We start from the raw sequence: 20014 nt of genomic DNA, 5'->3' as shown, positions 1-20014 counted from the left end.
ACAGGCCCCAGTTCAAGTACCATGCCCAACCAAAAGAAAGAGAGGAACAGCCAAGCATCAGTGGTTCATACCTGTAATCATAGCTACTCAGAAGACTAAGATTTGAGGATCACAGTTCAAACCCAACTTAGGCAGGAAAGTCCATGAAGTGGTAGAGCACCAGCCTTGAATGAAATAAAGCCAAAGAACAGTGCTCAGGCCCCAATAATGACACAAGCAAAAAAGAATGATAGAAGACAGTCAAGGTATAATTTGTGTGTGTGTGGGGGGGGGTGTTATGGGCCTGGACGCTGTCCCTGAGCTCTTCAGCTCTTGAGCCAAACCCCACTTCCTGTTTTCTAGAGGTTAATTGGAGATAAGAGTCTCAGGTCCTTTTGTGCACAGGCTGGGCTTTGAACCTTGGTGCTCAGATCTCAGTCTCCTGAGTAGCTAGGATTACAGGCATGAGCCACCATTCCCAGCTCAAGGAATAATTCTTATAAGAAGCACATGTGACCCATACGTTATTAGCATCTTTTTGAGATCCAAAGTGAACCAGAAAATTTTACTTTGCTGCCACACCCTGCGTCTCCCTAACATCTTAACCCTTTCCAGCCCTATAGTGTAATAACCAGTCAGTTTTAGCTGTCTAAATCAATCTGTTTTTTGGTTTTTTTTCTTTTAATACTCAAACTGCTTGACCATCTGCGTGTGGTGTTTTCCTGGTGAACAGGACCACCTGTATGTGATGCTCTTCTTTAAAAGCTCAGCCCCCCTGAAGCTTGGGGCTGCTCTCCCATCAGCCTGAAGGTGGAGAGTAGTCACTGCACTGCTGTTAAACTGACTCCTAGCTCAGTTCATTGAGTTTGGTGACTCTATTGCTGGGGGATTCGCGCCCCCTCCCCAATGGCTGGGATATTACAGTAGTACTGTGAAATGAGTGGCTGTTGAATTGGCAGTGGCTAAAGAACTGCCAGGCTATGCTCTGGCTGCTATACCAGTGAGACTTAACAGCACATGTTTTTGCTTTCAGAAGTAACTGGGGAGGCACGTCTTTACCATGGGAAGGAGGCTGTGGATCCGAGACAGGGGCGGACCAAAGGAGGCGACCCCACACACTTCCACTCAGTGAATGTGGCGCAGCCAGTCCGCTTCAGCAGTAAGTTGCAGACCTGCCCTAGTCGTGATGTCCATCAGTGTGTAGTGCACCTCAAACTTGCAGCCAGAGACTCAGCCACCAGCCTTCCCATTGCATTTTGGGAGGTATGGTTGTTTCCTAAAGCAACTTGAAGATGTTTGGGGCGGGATGAAGGAGGCAGCATGGTGACTAGAGCTGTAGAATAGTAAAGTGAGACTTGTACCCAGGCTCCAAAGCAGCTTGCAGGGCTGGTCAGCATTGGCCCTGGGAACTTTCAAAGCTAGCTGTATTATTCCTCTTATAGATGAGAAATCAGTTCTGGGAGATTAGGTAGAGTCCCCATGGGAAGTCCCCTCCCCTCTTCCATTTTAAACTCATAACCTGTGCTGTTAAATTTTGAAAGAATAACAAAGTTAAGGATTGAGGATAGGAAAAAGCCTTATGCTGAGCATACATGCTCATGCTGAAACACTTAGGTATGAAGACCTGCTAGGGCTGAAGTAAGAAGAACCGCCCCTTGCCTGCTATGTAATATCCTAGCTATTGTGGAATCCCCAAACCCTCCAGCACTCAATGGACGAAGCTAGGAGTCAGTTTAATAGCAGCGCAGCGGTTACTTTCCACCCTTCGGGCTGATCTAGAACAGCCCCGCCTTCCGTGGGGCTGAGCTTTTAAAGGAGAGCACCATACACAGGTGGTCCTGTTCACCAGGAAAACACCACACGCAGGGAGTCAAGCAGTTCAAGCATTTTCATAAAACAAAAACAATGTCCTAACAGGTTACTACAGCCGCAGAACATAGACATCTGATCCCCCAGACACAGCACTCGGAGGATCTCAGGAACCTGGAGATGCCAGCCTGTGCTGCCAAACCACAGCCTTGGGCTAGACTGAGCCACAGTGGTTCTATGGAAACCTAACACTGTCTTGAGGAAAGAAGCACTGGAAAGCCACCCACCTGCAGGCCCCAGAACTCCTCTTGATTCTTTCTCTTCGCTGGGCTCCAGTTGTTTGTCTGTTGAGAAGTTAGTGAGGGTGTTGAGGAAGAATGCATCTCATAGGTTTGAAGGAATCTTGCAGTGTTATTATGTTCACTCACTCAGTTGGCACACCATTCCTGTACCCCCATACTACTATGTTTCTTCTAGGGTTGGCAGCTAGTCTCACATAGGCAAGTGTAACTAGTGAGACCTTAGCAATAGTGCTGTCCAGCTTGCTATCCTTACAGCGCTGCGGACAGGCCTCAGCTGCTCAGGGGCCTACTTTGCCATTTCCCTCCTGTAATCTCTGTGCCTTGATTAATAAGTAACTGACATACATACACACTTACATAAAATCAGCATAAGCTGGACACCAGTGGTTCACACCTATCATCAATCTTAGCTACTCAAGAGGCCGAGATCTAAGGGTAGAGTTTTGGAACTATGCCAAAAGCTAACTAGGAAAGTCTACGAGACTTTTAACAGCTCCATTTAACAACACAAAGCTGGAAATGGAGCCGTGGCTTAAGTGTACAGGAAGTATAAGCACTCCAATCCTGAGTTCAAGTCTTATTACTGGTGTGTGAACAGAAAGAAATAGATAAAATTAGCACAAACTCATAAATAAACCTTACAAGTAAGTTCTGTAGCATATAGATGCATTTAAAAATAGCATTTTTTCTAGAGATTATTTATTAGCTAGAGATTAATTCGTTAATTAACTTCCCAATCGGGCTTTGGACCTTAGTCCTCAAATCTCAGCCTTCTGAGTAGCAAGGATTATAGATATGAACTACTAGAGCCAGGCTAGCTTTTTTGTTGTTGTTGTTGTTGTTGTTACAACTGGCTTTGCTAGCTTTCAGTATACTGATAGGAGGCATTATAACATTTGACGATTATAGATTCCATAAAGCAAGCCAGTCACATTGTACCTGGTAAGCTGTACATTACAGCCTTCCCTTTTCATGATGCAGGTTGACAAAGTGAAAAGATGCCAGCCTTTTCATGATGCAGGTTGACAAAGTGAAAAGATGCCAGCCTATCTCAAGGAGACAATGTTCCAGCTGGTTCTTTGGTTTCCCTAGCTATCGCTGCTCCCCAGGACCTGGCTCAGGAAGCAGTGAGCTTGCTGGCAGCAGAAATAGAAGCAAGGATTAGGCATCGAGATTATTTCCTGCTTACTCCCAGCAGGGCCTCAATGACAATATGTGGAGAGTGGTGCTGTCTTGTTACCAGATTTAATCAGAGACTGAAATCTGCTATATAGAAATAAATCAAGCCGGGCATGGTGGCTCCCACCTGAAATCCTAGCTACTCAGGAGGCTAAGATCTGAGGTTTAAAGCCAGCCTGGGCACTGAAGTCTGAGAAACTCGTATCCCCAGTTAACCACTAGAAAACCAGAAGTGGCCTGTGGCTACAGGGGTAGGGTGGTAGCCTTGAGCTGAAAAGCTCAGGGACTGTGCCCAAGCCCAGAGTTCAAGCCCTATGGCTAGCAAAAAAAAAAAAAAAAAGGAAATCAGCACCTGTTAGCTACTGAGTAAATTAAAAGACCTTGTGGGCATGGGGCCAATCACTGGATGTAATCATGGGTTAAACTTGCATCTGATAGAAACTTGAACATTTCTGCAAGTGTGTGATAAGAGCATAAGCTTGTCACCCTGAGCCTCACTTTCTCTAAATGTTATCTGAAAGGTCTGTCCTTGATGCAGCACGTATAATTTTATTTCTGAAGTCAAGATCCTAATTTTGGGGACAACTCCCCTTCCAACCTTCATGTTTCCTAGGGAAGTGCCCAACAGGATGGCATCACTATGAAGGCACAGCCAGCTGCTATCGGGTCTACCTGAATGGGGAGAACTACTGGGATGCTGCACAGACCTGCCAGCGTGTGAACGGTTCCCTTGCTACTTTCTCCACCGATCAGGAGCTGCGCTTTGTTCTGGCTCAGGAATGGGACCAGCCAGAGCGGAGCTTTGGTTGGAAGGACCAGCGCAAGTGAGTCCTAGGGATTGGAATTGGTTTACCACTGAGCTTTGTGGGGGGTTGTGAAGCAGGTGAATTTGCTGGAATCTGCTTTGCAGGACCATGATCAGTTTGTTTCATTGGTCTCCTTCTGTGAGAGCAACTGCATTTGGTGAGTCCAGCTGGGGTATGCCAGCCTGTATCTCAAGGGCTTCTCAGTGGGGCTCTGAATCTGGTATGAAGGATGCATGAGAAATATAGGTTCCTTCTGAGAGCTCTACCAGCTCTGTGCTCAATACTTTTTTTTCTTTCCTCTTAGAAACCTGAGGGACCCAGGGTGGGTATATGTGTGACTTTGGGTATAATCTTAACCTGGGAGCCCTAATTCTAGCTCTACACCTCCCCCCTTCCCCCCTCCCCCCACACTGTGCATAGAAATGGCAGCTGTCTGCACATCTTCCTGGCCAGCATATGAATTGTTTATGGGACAAGAATGTGCTGAGGCTGGGCGAGGTGGCTCACACCTGTAATTCTAGCTACTCAGGAAGCTGAGATCTGAGGATCAAGGTTCCAAGCCAGTCCAGGCAATACAAAGCTTAGAGACTTATCTCCAATTAACCTCTAAAAAAATGGGAAATAGGGCTGTGGCTCAAGGGTAAGGCGGTAGCCTTGAGCTGAAGAGCTCAGGGACAGTGCCCAGGCCGAGTTCAAGCCCCATGACACCCATCCACCCCTCCCCCCAAAACAAAAGAATGTGCTGATGCCTGCAGTGTGCCACCTTGGAGGCTGTACTCCAGTGTCCTTTGCATGCTGGTAGGGTTGGTGACTGGATAATGGCAGCCACTCCACATCCCATTTTCAGAAGAAAGCACAACTTGGAGGCATCCAAAAGATGCTCAGAGCTAAGACAGGTGGACAGAAGGCCATTTCAAGACATAATAGCTTTCACCTCCACAGCTACATCCTGTGCGATGTTGCTGTTTCTCTTCATACAGACCAAATCTGTTAGGAAATGCCTGGAAGTCCACCTGAGAATCATTAGCCAGTAGATGGACACCACTGGTGGCCATGTGTGTGCATTGAACAGGCCAAGGACAGAGGAAACAAACTTGCTTAGTACTTACAGCAAATCCCACCTGGGGGCTTGAGGCAGGCAGGCTGTGTGCAGTACTTGTGCATAAGTCATTAACCAACTTTGCAGTATATGTGCATAGGTTTTTGTTTATTAAGGTGTAACTTACAATTCAGCCCATCTCTTTAGAGTATACCATTATGTGGTTTTGACATATTCAAAGTTATGTTCTTAGGCTCTGCGTCCATTAAGAATAAGCTTACCCTGGCTTAAAATAGGAAAGCTTCATGGGTTTAGCTAATAAGAACAGGATTAGCATGGATTATTAGAGATAAAACATGTTTTGACCTATAAATTTATTGTTTAGAATTTTAATTAGTCTTTTCTGTTTTGTTTTGGTCCAAGACTGCAGCTTCAACTCAGTACTTGATGCTTTAGCTCATTGGCTAGCACTACCAACTGAGCCATGCCTGCAACCCCAAGAATTTTAATTAATCTTATTAAAACTGAGCATAAAACTTAAACCATTCATGTTGTAGAATCCTGGGCCTGAACACTGTCCCTGAGCTCTGCAGCTCGAGGCTACTGCCTTACCCCTAGAGCCACAGGTCCACTTCCAGTTTTCTAGTGGATAATTGGAGATAAGAGTCTCATGGACTTTACCGCCGGGCTGGCTTTAAACTGAAATTCTCAGATCTTAGCCTCCTGAATAGCTAAGATTACGGGTGTTAGCCACCGCACCTGACTGAAGTTCCTTTTTTTTTCCCACCAAGGTGAATGTAACTGTTTAAACTTGGACATGGGGCTGGAGGTATAGTTCAGTGGTCCTGTCCTCACCTGGCATGCATAAATCCCTGACTTCACTCCTTACAAGAACAAATAAATAGGGCCAGGAGTGTGGCCTACTGGTAAAATATTTGCCTCCCGTGCATGAAGCCCTAGGTTTGATTCCTTGTTACCCACATACACAGAAAAGGCCTGGAGTGGCACTGTGGCTCAAGTGACAAAGTGCTTGAGAAAAACCCAAGGACAGCTCCCCAGGTCCTGAGTTCAAGGGCTAGGACTGGCAAAAACAAAAAACAAACCAACAACAAATCTTCACCACTAAAAGAATAAAGGAAAATATACAGTCCTGGTTGCATCCTATCTCTTGGTGCTGAGGTGTCTCTTTCTGTTCCCTGCAGGCTGTGGGTTGGCTATCAGTATGTCATTACTGATAGGAACCAGTCCTTAAAAGGTCGCTGGGAAGTTGCATTCAAAGGTAAGTCCTTGTTGAGTTTGAAATTGAGGGGAGGCATATCACTACTGGGTATATACTCAAAAAGGTTAGCTTCCCAGAGAGATACCTACACATCCATGTTTATCTAGCATTATTTATAAGATTTAGCCTCAGTACTCATGTGAGGATGAATGGAGAAAGAGAAAATGTCATTTATACACCAGGACTGGTGAAATAAAAAAGAAAAAAGGAGGTAATATTAATTTATTGTGCATTACAGTTTTGTTTTTTGTTTTTTGCCAGTCCTGGGCTTGAGCTCAGGGCCTGAGCACTGTCCTTGGACTTTCTCAAGGCTAGAGCTCTACCACTTAAGCCTCAGCACCACTTTTGGCTTTTTTCTATGTATGTGGTACCGAGGAATTGAACCCGGGTCTTCATGCATGCTAAGCGAGCACTCTACCACTAAGCCAAACTCCCGGCCCCTGTGCATTACAGTTTTAAGGGTTTCAGGTCAAGGTTGCACTGATCTATTGTTTGGGCCCAAGGCAAAGCAGAAGATCATGGCTGCAAGGAGTGCTTAGCAAAGATTGCTCGACTTATAATGGCCAGGAAGTAGGGACAGCCAGGAACTTAGGACAAGACAGTTCTAAGAACATGCCTTTAGTGACCTTCTAACACCAACTAGGGCTTACCTCCATGTTTCTACCACCTCCTAGTAAAGCCATCAAATTATAAATAATAATCCATTGGTAAAGACTAATCTCTCATTATCTAATCACTCCTCAATAATTGAATCTACTATCTGGGACCAAATCTTTATTACATGAGTTTTTGGGGGAATACTTCCTAACAAAACCATAAAGTTGGGTGTACATTTCCCCTTTTGTTCCTTTGTTTTGTCAATATGAGCTTCTGCATTTTAATCCAGGGTGCTGTTATTCAGTATTATTCATGCTATTGTTCTGACTTTAACAACCCTGACATATCACCATCCCACACCCTCTTTCTTGGGTTCCACTTGTCACCAGGATTTTCTTTTCTTTTCTCTTTGCTTTGCTTTTTTTTGTTTGTTTGTTTTTCCTTCCTTCCTCCCTCCCTCCCTCCCTCCCTTTTCTCTGCCCCCCTCTGTCTGTTTCTCCCCCCTCTCTCCCTCTCTCTCTTTTCTCCCCCTCTCTTTCATGCAAATCCTGGGGCTTGAAACTGTAGGACCTGGGCACTGTCCCTGAGCTTTATTGCTCAAGGCTGGTGCTCTACCATTTGAGCCACAGTTCTACCCTGCCTTTTTAGAGTAGTTAGAGATAAGAGTCTCAAGGATTTTCTTGTCTGGACTGGCTTTGAACCTCATCCTCAGATCTCAGCCTCCTGAGTAGCTAGGATTACAAGTGCAAACCACCAGCAACTGGAAACCAAGATTTTCTTCTCCCTGCATTCGTTGAGACCCTGTGAGGCCCACTATCTGGAGCTGCTTTCCAGGAGAGTGCAGGAGTTATGGGGCTCTAGCCACAGGGACTTAGCAGCATTTGGTGGTCGATAAGCTCTTTGGTTTATGGTGCTATTGACACTGTCAGCCCTAAGCTTGAGGACTGCACGTGACTGGTTGCTAATGTTCTGTTGTAGCCAATCCCATCGTTTGTCTCCCTTCCAGGCTCATCACAAGTGTTCCTTCCACCAGACCCCATCTTTACCTCTGCCATGTCTGAGAATGACAACGTGCTCTGTGCCCAGCTTCAGTGTTTCCACTTCCCCACCCTCCGACACCATGACCTGCACAGCTGGCATGCTGAGAGCTGCTATGAGAAATCTTCGTTTCTGTGTAAAAGAAGTAAGTTCCTGGAGCTTGCCTTCCCAGAAAACCATCAAGGCCCGGGGTCAGCCTCTATAAGCTGTTCTCAGGTAGAACCAACCTTGCTAGCCTCTATAGCTCTGTGGCCTGAGCAGCTGTGAACACCTCTGAGCCCCTAGTTTTCTTTCCTAAGGTAGAGACTATAATCCCTGCCTTACCCACTTGAGTGTCACTAGAAGATGAATTGAAACTAGTGATCAAGACCTAGCAATCCCAGGGTAGCTGAGGAACATCTGAGTCTATCACCTCTCCTGTTTTTCATGAATCCTTCCCTCTGCTTTTCTCTTTCCCTAGATTGTGGTAGGTATCACAGTCACCCCAAATCCCCATAGAGTCCTCTTTCAGCTTTTGGGTTTATAGTGTGGTTTGCCAACCAAGGACAAATCTCACCTTCACTCATGCATCTGCAGTGGAAGTAAGAAGTGTATAATCAGCCTTGGTAGCTGCTGACAGCTGCTGATGAGAAATCTTGTTTGGCTAATGATCTCAGCGCTCCTCAAATGGGCCATCCTGCCTCCCCTGCTGACCCTGTTTCTGTCTTCCATTCTGACCCTTCATACAGTAACTTATGATGGATGGTAATAGCTCTAGCATCTATTTCCTTTCCTTTTAACCATTATGTTGCCTTTTCTTGATCTTTCTTGTCTTTTATAATTATACAAGGATTTTAGGATTTTTTTTAAACTTCTCTATTATTTTAGCGTGTACATTTTCCTATATTCATGTAAGATAGGTTTGTTCTCTCAAATCTCAGACTTTTGCTTCTTTTCTGCTCCCTCTCCCCAAGTGTTAAGTTCTCTGGCTGAGGTCTTGAGCACAGTTGTTCAAATAGAGTAGTGTGAGCAACTTTTAAAACATTGTACTTTTAGGAAGAAAACACTAGGCATTCTTTCTATAGTATTTTAGAACCTTTTTAAGGAAAATAGTTACATTTTAAGGTAAAATCAAATTTTATTTTTCATACTAGTTGATGTAACAGTAGTTTGATCAAATAACATACGTTATAGGTAATACATGAATAAAATAAATACATGGTGAAGAAAAATGAGAGTATTTTGCTACCTTCCTTTTTTTTTTTTTTCTCAGTGCCAGCACTGGGGCTTGAACTCAGGATCTAGGCACTTTCTTTGAGCTTTTTCACTTAAGGCTGATGCCCTACCACTTGATCTCACTTCCACTTCCAGATTTTTGGTGGTTAATTGGAGATAAGAGTTTCACAGATTTTCCTGCGCACGCTGGCTTCAAACCAGGATCCTCAGATCTCAGACTCCCAACATAGCTTAGAGTACAGACATGATCCACCGGCTCCCAGTGGATCCTTCTTTTTTTCCTTCTAAACTCTATCTTTTTGAGGTTAGAAATTGCCTTTGTAATGGGCTGGACACAGTGATCCCAGCTACTCAGGAGGCCGAGAGAAAAAAATTTGAGGCCAGTTGGCTGCGTGTGTATCTCAGGTGTAGTACTAGCTATTCAGGAGGCTAAGATCTAAGGATTTTAGTTTGAAGCCAACCCAGGCAGACAGATTCAAGAGATTCTTATCTCTAACCAGCAAAATGTCAAGTGGTAGAGTGGGAAAAAAATGAATGAGAGCATAAGGTCCTAGTTCAAACCCCAGTACTCACACATACTCTCCCTCCCTCCTCTCTCCCTCTCCCCTACCCCCCTCCCTCCTCCCTCCCTCTCCCTTCCCCCTCCCTCTCCATCTTCCTCCCTTCTCTCTTCCCTTCTCCCTCTTCCTCTTCCTTCTCCCCCCCCCCAAAAAAAACAGGTGAAAGCTAGTAGTTCCCCATTTCACCCAGTAAGCCCATATAAATAGAAAAGGCTGGAAAGGGCACTGTGGCTCAAGTGGTAGATTACCAGCCTTGAACAATAAAGTTCAGAGACAGTGCCCATATCCTGAGTTCAAGCCCCAGGCTGGCAAAAACAACAATTTCAATCTTATGGAAAAGTTGCAAAAATAGTATATTGAACTTCCTCTCATATACCCTTTTATAGACTTTCCTGGTACTTGCGTTTTGCTGCATTTGCTTTATTACTCATCCTCTACGTATTTTTTTCCCTGAATCACTTGAAGGTCAACTAGAGATTCTGTGGGTCCTTAACCCTAACTACTTCAGTGTGTATTCCCTATCTTTTTTTTTTTTTTTTTTTTTTAAATTTCTAGTCCTGGGGCTTGAACTCAGGGCCTGGGCACTGTCCTGAAGCTTTCTCAAGGCAAGCACTCTACCACTTGAGCCACAGCATCACTTCTGACTTTTTCTGTGTATGTGGTACTGAGGAATTGAGCCCAGCAGGACTTTGTGCGTGCTAGGCAGGCACTCTACCACTAGGCCATGCTCCCAGCCCCCAAAGTATCTTTTTATATAACCATAGTACTTTCTAGAGGTTAATTGCAGATAAGAGTCTCAGGTCCTTTTGTGCCCTGACTGGCCTTGATCCAAGATCCTTAGATCTCAGCCTCCTGAGTAACTAGGCATTACAGGCGTGAACTACCAAGCCAGCTGGTTTTTGTTTTTTTAATGGATTTGACTGTTCTGCTTCTTTCTCTCTTTGTTACTCCCATTTCTCATACATTGTGTTCTTAATAATGTGCTATGCTTCTTTGATGACTTCAGTTTCATCATTCTTTTCTGTCTTTTATAATAGAAGATAATTTTTTGTGCCTTTGTTCCTCCAGGAATTCCTAACCACATGAGAGACTTAGATTTGACCCTTAACTGAGCCACAGACCCATAGTTGTGAGAAATCTTGATTCCTTTTCAAGATGTCCCCATTTCATATGGAACGTATAGGACTCAGCTTTAATCTCACGTACCTTTGCCTTTCACTAAGCATGTGTCCCTTCCCCCATGACCAGGCATCTGTTAATTCCTGCCTGACAACTCAGGGCTGTGATTGTTCCTGTGATTATTCTAGTCTCACTTGAGTTTATTCCATGTGTCTCAGCTCCAGAAGACAATCTCCAAAGCATAACCTGCAACTTTTTTGGCAGTACATTTGATTTTGAAATGGTTAAGTGTTTATAACAGTTGCAGTTGGATTTCAAGAAATCTCCCAGATAAACTACTTAGTCATCTGCTCATCAGTTGCTAGTGGCTCATGCCTAATGTAGCTACTTAGGAGCCTGAGAGCTGAGTATCATTGTTCAAAGCCAACCTAGACAGGAAAGTGAAATTCTTTTTTTTTTTTTTTTTTTTTTTTGCCAGTCCTGGGCTTGAGCTCAGGGCCTGAGCACTGTCCTTGGACTTTCTCAAGGCTAGAGCTCTACCACTTGAGCCTCAGCACCACTTCCGGCTTTTTTGTATGTATGTGGTACCGAGGAATCGGACCCAGGTCTTCATGCAGGCTAGGCAAGCACTTTAACCACTAGGCCAAACTCCCGGCCCCGAAAGTGAAATTCTTGTATCTAACCACCAAAAAGCTGAAAGTAAACAGTGGCTGAAGTGGTAGAGCACTAGCCTTGAGCACAAAAGAACCGGGGCAGTGTCTAAACTCGAGTTCAAGCCCTACACAGGAGGCTGAGATCTGAGAACTGAGGGTCAAAGCAAACAAATGCAGGAAAATCCACGAGACTCATCTCTAGGTAACTACCTGAAAACCAGAATAGAGCTGTGGCTCAAAGTGGTAGAACACTAGCTTTGAGCAAAAAAAAAAAGCTCAGACATTGTGCAGGTCCTGAGTTCAAGCTCCATGATCAACAGCAACAATTAAAAATGCTTTTGCAGGATCCTTCACTCTGGAATGTAGTGCTATCTGTCGTGGCCTGCTGGGCCCTGTGGGTTCTACTTGCTGTGCCTGTGAGTGCTCTGTTGTGGCAGTTTGTTGCAGTATCTGTTCTCAGACAACCCTTCCCTGTGCAGTGGAGCAGGAGCAGAAGAACCATAGCATTCTAGCTCTTAGAAGATTCTCAGACATCTGACCTACTCCTCAGTTGTCCTGTTCCCTCTAAAGGCCTAATGATGGGGAGAGTAGGGGATGAGGGTTTGTTTTTACTAATAATGTATACCTGTGACTGTTACAGGTCAGACATGTGTCGACATCAAAGACAACGTGGTAGATGAAGGATTCTATTTCACTCCCAAGGGGGACGACCCATGCTTGAGCTGCACCTGCCACGGAGGGGAACCTGAGATGTGTGTGGCAGCCCTCTGTGAGCGGCCCCAGGGCTGTCAGCAATACCGTAAAGACCCTAAAGAATGCTGCAAATTCATGTGTCTGGACCCAGGTGAGACTGGTGGCAAGCAGTCGGCCTCCTTCTTCAGGGCCAGAAGCTAGCTGTCCTTTTACTTTTCAGACAACCACTACCCATACAGTAGAGTAGATTCACAGCATTGTAGCCCAGGAAGGATTCTCAGACATGATCTGGCCAGCATGACAGGATTCTCAACAGCTCACTACACATGACACAGCAGCTATGGTAGCATTTCCTCTAGAGGCTCAGAGGCTTTGACAGCCAGTGTTGTTGTTTTGCTAGTCCTGGGGCTTGAACTCAGGGCCTGGGCACTGTCCCTGACCTTTTCCTCAAGGCTAGCATTCAACCATTTGAGCCACAGTGTCACTTCTGCTTTTTCTGTGTATGTGGTACTGAGGAATTGAACCCAGGGCTTCATTCATGCCTGGTAAACACTCTACCACTAAGCTACCTTCCCAATCCTCAACAGCCAGTCTGCTCCTATCCTTGACTCCTCTGATTGCCATCTTTCACATTGTGTCATTCCTACTCAGGCAGCAGATTCTGTTCACAAATGAACTTGAATTTGCAGCATATCATGTACAACTAGCACATTCAAACCTCCCTTCTCCTAAAAGAACTAGACTTATAATTTAAGTCCGCATTTTTTTTCTTTTATCATGGCATGGTGTAGTAACAATTGTCCTTGTTTACTGATAGACTCTTTAAGAAGAGATTCAGCTGGATGTGGTGGCTCACACCTGTAATCCTAGCTACTCAGGAGGCTGAGATCTGAGGATCAAGGTTCAAAGCCAGTCTGGGCACAAAAGGGCTGAGACTCTTACCTCCAATTGACCTCTAGAAAATGGGGCTTGGCACCAAGACGGTGAGGGGTGTGGGGGGGAGGGTAATGGGTACCAAGACATGTGAAAGGGTATCAATGTATGTGAATGAATGCACCTTCTATCTGGCAAATATCATGTAACCCTTTTACTAATTACAATAAAAAAAAAAGTCATAAAACATTAAAAAAAAAAAAGAAAGAAAGAAAATGGGGCTTGGCGGTAGTCTTGAGCTGAAGAGCTCAAGGACAGCACCCAGGCCAAGTTTAAGCCCCATGATCCACAAACAAAAATAAAATACATACATACATAAAAAAATAATAATGATGATAATAATAAGAGATTCAATATTACCTCCAATTTTAAGATACAACTCCATACCACTAGGTGGTGCTGTAAGTAGATGCTAAACAGGCTTCTGGCTTCAGGATGACCCTCCCTATTTCACGTGCACCAAAATTGCTGCAGGGAGCCAGGTGTAGTTTGTGGTGGAGCACGACCCACCCTTCAAATAAATAAATAGAAATAAGCCAGCATGCCTGTAATACTAGCAACTCAGGAGGCTGAGATCTGAAGCCACATGTGAGACTCCATCTCCAATAAACTACTCAAAAGCAAAAAACAAAAAAAAACAGGCATGATCAACCAAACCCCTTGGTGGTGCTCCAGTCGGGAAGACCCACATGTGCATTTTGCATTCTTCACATGTAATCATATTGCCAAAGGCAAACTATCTCATCATTTATTGTAAATAACACTTTCCCCAGACCTACCATAAAGTTTCTGTGATGTATCGTCTTCCAGTTGCAATAAAAATTACTGTTACATTAATTAAACAACAAAAAAATACAAATCCTGAAGTGGCACTTTGACCTATATGGTGGAGCACTAGCCTTGAGCACAGAGAGAATCGGGGACAGCACCTGGCCCTGAGTTCAAGGCCCACGACCAGCTCCCTCCCCCCACCCCAAAAAAAAACCACACAAATAGAAATGGTAAGTGGAGTCCAGATCCCTGGACTCATCAGCACCCATGGACACTTTGTATGGCACACTTCCTTGCCACCCACCTGACTCCCTGGACAGCTCTGTGTGGATTCAAGTGTTGTATGAATCAGAAATATGAATTGTTTCTTTCTTGGTACCACAGTGTGAGATTGATGCAGTAGAGACTTGTGGAAGCCCCTGGACTCATAGATCCTGAAAAATGGCAACTTAGGCAGGCTGTGTCTACCAAGGGCCCTGTGGAACAGAGTGCATTAGTGTGAGGTGTCAACAATGAGAACGTCTATGAATCGTTAGCATCAGCCTCCCTCACACCAGGAAGGCTGCTGAGCGGAAGAATAGAGCAGTCCTGCAGAGGCTATGTCTAAAGCTTGGTAGAAGCAAGCACTCTGACATAGGTACCTCTGGACATGTGCAGCTGATGAAGTCATGTCCACTGAGAAAGCCCAGGGGCCGGCCGGGGGACAGAGAACTTGAGATCAGTGAGGGTGGTCACTTGGCTTTTCCTTTCCTCAGAGTAGACAATTTTCTGCTGGTGTAGGATAGTAAAATAATAGTGATTGAGTACATACCATGTTTCTGTGCCCCAAGCTATAGTACTCCAAAACTCCAGCTCAGTTACTGTCTATGAGAGTCAAACTCTTACCTTTTACAAGCCATGTCATCTGGGTTCCTCATTCCATTTTTCAGAAGTTTCCCAATACTGCCCTTCTGTTCTGTCCAGACTTTGTAAAAATGACCATGATTATAGAGGATGGTCTATCAATGGCATATATAGACTCTTAGGCCTGCCCAACCAAGGGTCTCTGAGTAGAGAGAGATCCTCAGTGCATCTGGACAGGCCCCGTGCTGCTACAAACCACTTTGTGGCACAGTTAGAGCAGCTTAAGCAGAATCCACTCATCTATGGAGTGACTGCATTTCCATATGCTCTTGACTGTCCCAGAGGTCTTTTCCTAGAAAGTGCCAAGGAACAAGACTCTGCCACCAAGAGTGAACAAACTGGGGCTAGGAGTGTAGCCTAGTGCTAGAGTGCTTGCTTAGCATGCACAAAGCCCTGGGTTTGATTCCTTGGTTCCACATACACAGAAAAAGCCAGAAATGGTGCTGTGGCTCAAGTGGTAGAGTGCTTGCTACCCTTGAGAAAGTTCAAGGACAGTACCTAGGCCCTGAGTTCAAGCCCCAAGGCTTCCCTCTTCCCCCCCCCCCCCACCAAAAAAAAAATTGGTGAAGAAACTAGGACTAGGATATCTGAATTACCTTCAAGGATATTTGCTTTCATCTCTCCATTGGAGGTTCCTCAGGGCCAGAGGAAGCCATGTCAGAAGGCAAGAAGAAATGAAAGGTGATTAGAGGGGTAAAATTGAAACTTTATTGCTCTTTGCAGATAAAATGATTACAATAAAAACGTCCTAGAGGAGTTAATAGAAAAGCAATTAGTGTGTGTGTGTGTGTGTGTGTGTGTGTGTGTGTGTGTGTGTGTGTGTATGTGTGTGTCTGTGTGTGTGTCTGTGTGTGTGTCTGTGTGTGTGTGTTTAATTCTTGGGGCTCGAACTCTAGGCCTGGGCGATCCTTCTCCCTAAGCTCTTCAGCTCAAGGCTACTGCCCTACCCCTTGAGCACAGCACCACTTCTGGTTTTCTAATGGTTAATTGGTTAATTGGAGATAAGAGTCTCACAGACCTTAGTGCCCAGGCTGGCTTTGAAGCTCGATCCTCAGATCTCAGCCTCCAGAGTCGCTAGGATTATAGGCGTGAACCACTGCACCTGGCTTAGTGGGTGTGTTTTTAAAAATCTTCAGAGCCAGGCACTGGCTCTCTCAGGAAGCTGAGATCTGATGATCATTGTTCAAAGCCAGCCTGGGCAGAAGCCAGCTTGTGAGACTCTTAACCATGCAATTAACCAATTAACCACTCAAAAACTGAAAGTGGCACTGGATTCAAGTGGTAGAGCAATAGTCTTGAGCACAAAGAGGCTCAGAGATAGTGCCCAGGCCCTGAGTTCAAGGCCCATGACCGACAAAAAAACAGGCTTCAGATGTAAGGCCAATATTCAAAATCCAGGCCAGGAGTGTAGTTTAGTGGTAGAGTGCTCACCTAGCATGCACGAAGCCCTGGGTTTGATTCCTCAGTACCACATATGCAGAAAAAGCCAGAAATAACGCTGTAGCTCAAGTGGCAGAGCACTAGAACAAAAAGTGTCCATGGACAGTGCCGAGACCCTGAGTTCAAGCCCCAGGACTGACAAAAACAAAATCCATTCTATTTATTTATGCTATCTGTGACATATGGGAATTGAAATTTTTAAGAAAAGTATTATAGCCACCACCTAAAAAGCATGAAATTCTTAATTACAAATCTTACAAAATCTGTGCACATTGTGCTGCAAATATAAAACACAGAATAGGGGCCGGGAGTTTAGCCTAGTGGTAGAGTGCTTGCCCAGGACTAGCAAAAATAAAATAAGTAAATAAAACACAGGGTAGAAATAGATTAAAGCTTTAAATAAAAGGATGGGGGATACCATATTCATGGATTAAAAGAGGGTTTTTATTTTGTTTTGTTTTGTTTTTGCCATTCCTGGGGTTTCAACTCAGGACCTGAGCACTGTCCTTGGGCTTTCTCAAGGCTAGAGCTCTACCACTTGAGCCACAGCACCACTTCCAGCTTTTTTCTGTGTATGTGGTACCAAGGAATCAAACCTAGGTCTTTGTGCATGCTAGGCAAGCACTCTACCACTAGGTCAGACTCCCAGCCTGGATCAAAAAATTTAAAGTAATTTATGGGTTGATTCTCCCCAGAGTGTTTGTAAAATACATTTCAGTCCAAACCAGAATTCTAGGAGATGTTTTATGTAGGCATTGATGAGCTACATTGATGATGTGAATGGCAAAGGAACTAGATTAAATAGCTAGACATTTTTACCAAGTCAGAGAATTTGCAGGGGTTTTTTTTGCTTGTTTTTGTTGTTTGTTGTTTTTTTTTTTTTTTTTTCCAATGCTCAGGGCCTGAGCACTGTCCTTGGGCCTTTTCAAGGCTAGAGCTCTTCCACTTGACCCATAGTACCACTTCCAGCCTTAAAAAAAAAAGTACCAAGGAATCAAACCTGAGTCTTTGTACATGCTAGGCAAGCATTCTACCACTAGGCCAAATTCCAGGCTCATAGTATATATATTTTAATGTTTTATTATTGTAAAGGTGATATACAGAGGAATTAGTTACATAAGTCAGGTTAAGAGTTACTTCTTTTTGGATGACGTCACCCACGCAAATTTGTAACTTTTGTATATAGCCTTAGTAATCAAAACAGTATGTGTGGTATTGATGAAAATATAGATTGATGAAACAAAATAGTCCAACAGGAGCCGGGAGTTTGGCCTTGTAGTAGAGTGCTTGCCTAGCATGCATGAAGATCTGGATTCGATGCCTCAGTACCACATAAAGAAAAAGCTGGAAAAGGTGCTGTGGCTCAGTTGGTAGAGCTCTAGCCTTGAGAAAACCCTGAGTTCAGGCCCCAGGACTGGCAAATAAATAAGTAGTCCAATACTTTAGTCAAGTGATATTTGACAGGCATGTAAAGGTAATTCAATGAAGAGAAGACAATCTTTCAACAAATGGTGCTGGACTAGTTGGACTTCCATATGCCAAAGAAGGCGAAAGAAAAGATGGTTTTTAAATTGTACTTCACCAAAGAATATAAATGATGACAATGAAACACTTGAAAAAGTGCTTGATATTGGTCATTAGGGAAGCATTGAATCCACACAGGACCATACTCAGCAGAGAGCTTAAAGTAAGAAAACCCATGGTACCAAATGCTGGCTTAGAACATCTGGAGCTCTCATGCCTGTCCTCTCCTACACTTTGAGGCAGCCCTGGTATCTCAAGGCCTCTAGAGCTTAACACGGGTACCCAAAGAGTGGCATGAGGGTGGGGAGGGCACTTTGAGATCCAGGTTCATGACCTTTGACCTCTGCTGACCCTCCCTACCTGTCATCTTTGACAGATTTTGAAACTTGTCACCATGTAGTCAAGCTCTTTGAAACTCAACTCATCACTGCAGCTCTTACACTGATTGAATGTCCACCTGGGGACATAGATGGTGCAGGCATCAGATTAAGTACCAGGAAGGATGGACTTAAGGGCTCCTTTAGTTCCAGATGCATCTATCCTAGCAGGCTGTCCCGTCTTTCACATCATTCTTCTACCATAGCAGCTTGGCTGCTTCCTAAGGAGACCCCAGAGTGGCTAAAGCGGGGCAAGGTGTCACTTCTACTATCTGACACACTGGCTTGGGTACATTAGTGTAACCCCTAATCTCTAACTAGTGCCAGTAGCACCCTTTCCAAGTAGCAGCTACCAAAAGGATGGCGGGATGAATGGGGTGCTAACACAGGCTGAGGAAAGCTGACACTGGCCTAGCGAAGACATAGAGCTGGTGCCACGTACAGCCCTTCCTACGCCCACATAGGTGCCTAGGTACACTGTATGGAACAGAGAGAGCTTCTTCCTTGTGTACCTGTGGGAAAGGTCAGCACTGAGTTCCCCCGGTGTGCCAGAGCTGATGTGCAGTGGAACTGTGTTTTCTCTCTTGTGGTTTGCTAAAGAATGAGGATGCATTCACATGCAGTGGATGCCCATTCGTGAGTGATTCAAGTTGACTGCCCCTTGGGAACTTTGTCCCTGACAGTTGTTGAAGGAACAACTGTCTCCCTAGCATTCCTAAAGGAAGTCCAGACTGCTCTTTTGCTGTTCCCCACTTCTCTCACCATCCTGTCCTGGGCTCTGGCATTTTCTCTGTTGGATGCTGTGGAGGCTTCTCATGGATTCCCTGTCCACGAGGTCCTCTGTAGCCAGTCCATGATACAGCACCTGCTTGAACCAAGTCCTGCAGGGAATCACTCCAGTCCACATTGCCCAGAGTTTCAAGGAAGGACCTGCTTTCTGGGATAGGGATGCCTGACCCCTCCCTGAGCCCTTCTTGCTGATTGCTGAGCTTCATCCTTCAAAGGACAGTAGACCTCAGACAGCAAGCAGCCTGGCCCTGACTGCCCTTTGTCTTTCTCCTTTGGTCCTGCTTCCTTGTTTTGGGGGATGTACTGGGCATAGATAAAAATTATGTTGGGGCCAGGCTCAGTGGCTCATGCCTGTAATCCTAGCTACTCAGGAGGCTGAGATCTGAAGATCATAGTTCAAAGCCAGCCCAGGCACTAAAGACCATAAGACTCTTATCTCCAATTAAACACTAGAAAACTGGAAGGTGGTGCTGTGGCTTCAGGGGTAGCCTTGAGCTGAATCACTCAGGGATAGTGCCCAGGCCCAGAGTCCAAGCTCCACAACCAAATAATGATGATGATGATGATGTTGGGAATCACATCTTGTTTTTTAGACATGGAAGGAAGGAAGGCAGGGATGATCACATCATGCCCTATTGAACAAGGAGGGCACAGACAGTGTGACCTTGATGTGGGGGCTTGCCCCTTGGGATGCAGTGGGGCCTTAGCACAAGTATTGACTGCACTTACACACACCAGTGCTGTGCTTGGTTCCCTAGAAATTCCAGTCTTGGGACAGAAGTCTTCACTTGGTTTGCTTAAATGACAGGTGGAAGGACATTTGCACACTTAGCCATCCAAGGGCTGGAGCTCTTCAAAGTAAAGTGCTCAGAGAGAACAAGCTAGGTGAGGCCTGGTGAGCAAGACTGCGGCCCCCACAAGCGGCACTTGTACGTAGTTCATTTTTCTGCTTTCTGCATCATCACTCTCTAGCTTATTATCCAGTACGGTGGTGTCCTTCAGTGCAAGC

The 20014-nt window shown here is 45.0% G+C and overlaps 1 protein-coding gene across 2 annotated transcripts in view; it reads left to right on the top strand.

Moving 5' to 3' along the window:
- Dgcr2 (DiGeorge syndrome critical region gene 2) overlaps window positions 1-20014 on the top strand; it is a 69459-nt gene that overhangs the window by 44418 nt on the left and 5027 nt on the right. The window contains exons 7-11 of one of the 2 annotated variants that reach the window (XM_090320612.1): window positions 1013-1138; window positions 3883-4093; window positions 6317-6393; window positions 7997-8173; window positions 12216-12419. In XM_090320612.1, the coding sequence (XP_090176738.1) occupies window positions 1013-1138; window positions 3883-4093; window positions 6317-6393; window positions 7997-8173; window positions 12216-12419 (795 nt within the window). Of the gene's footprint in view, window positions 1-1012; window positions 1141-3875; window positions 4094-6316; window positions 6394-7996; window positions 8174-12215; window positions 12420-20014 lie in introns of both variants that reach the window. The other variant, XM_090320611.1, reaches the window with a different exon arrangement.

Source organism: Megascapheus bottae, chromosome 28 (assembly GCF_031878675.1).
Source record: "Megascapheus bottae isolate mThoBot1 chromosome 28, mThoBot2.hap1, whole genome shotgun sequence".
Lineage (NCBI taxonomy): Eukaryota > Metazoa > Chordata > Mammalia > Rodentia > Geomyidae > Megascapheus > Megascapheus bottae.
This window is presented reverse-complemented; position numbering and strand designations above follow the sequence as displayed.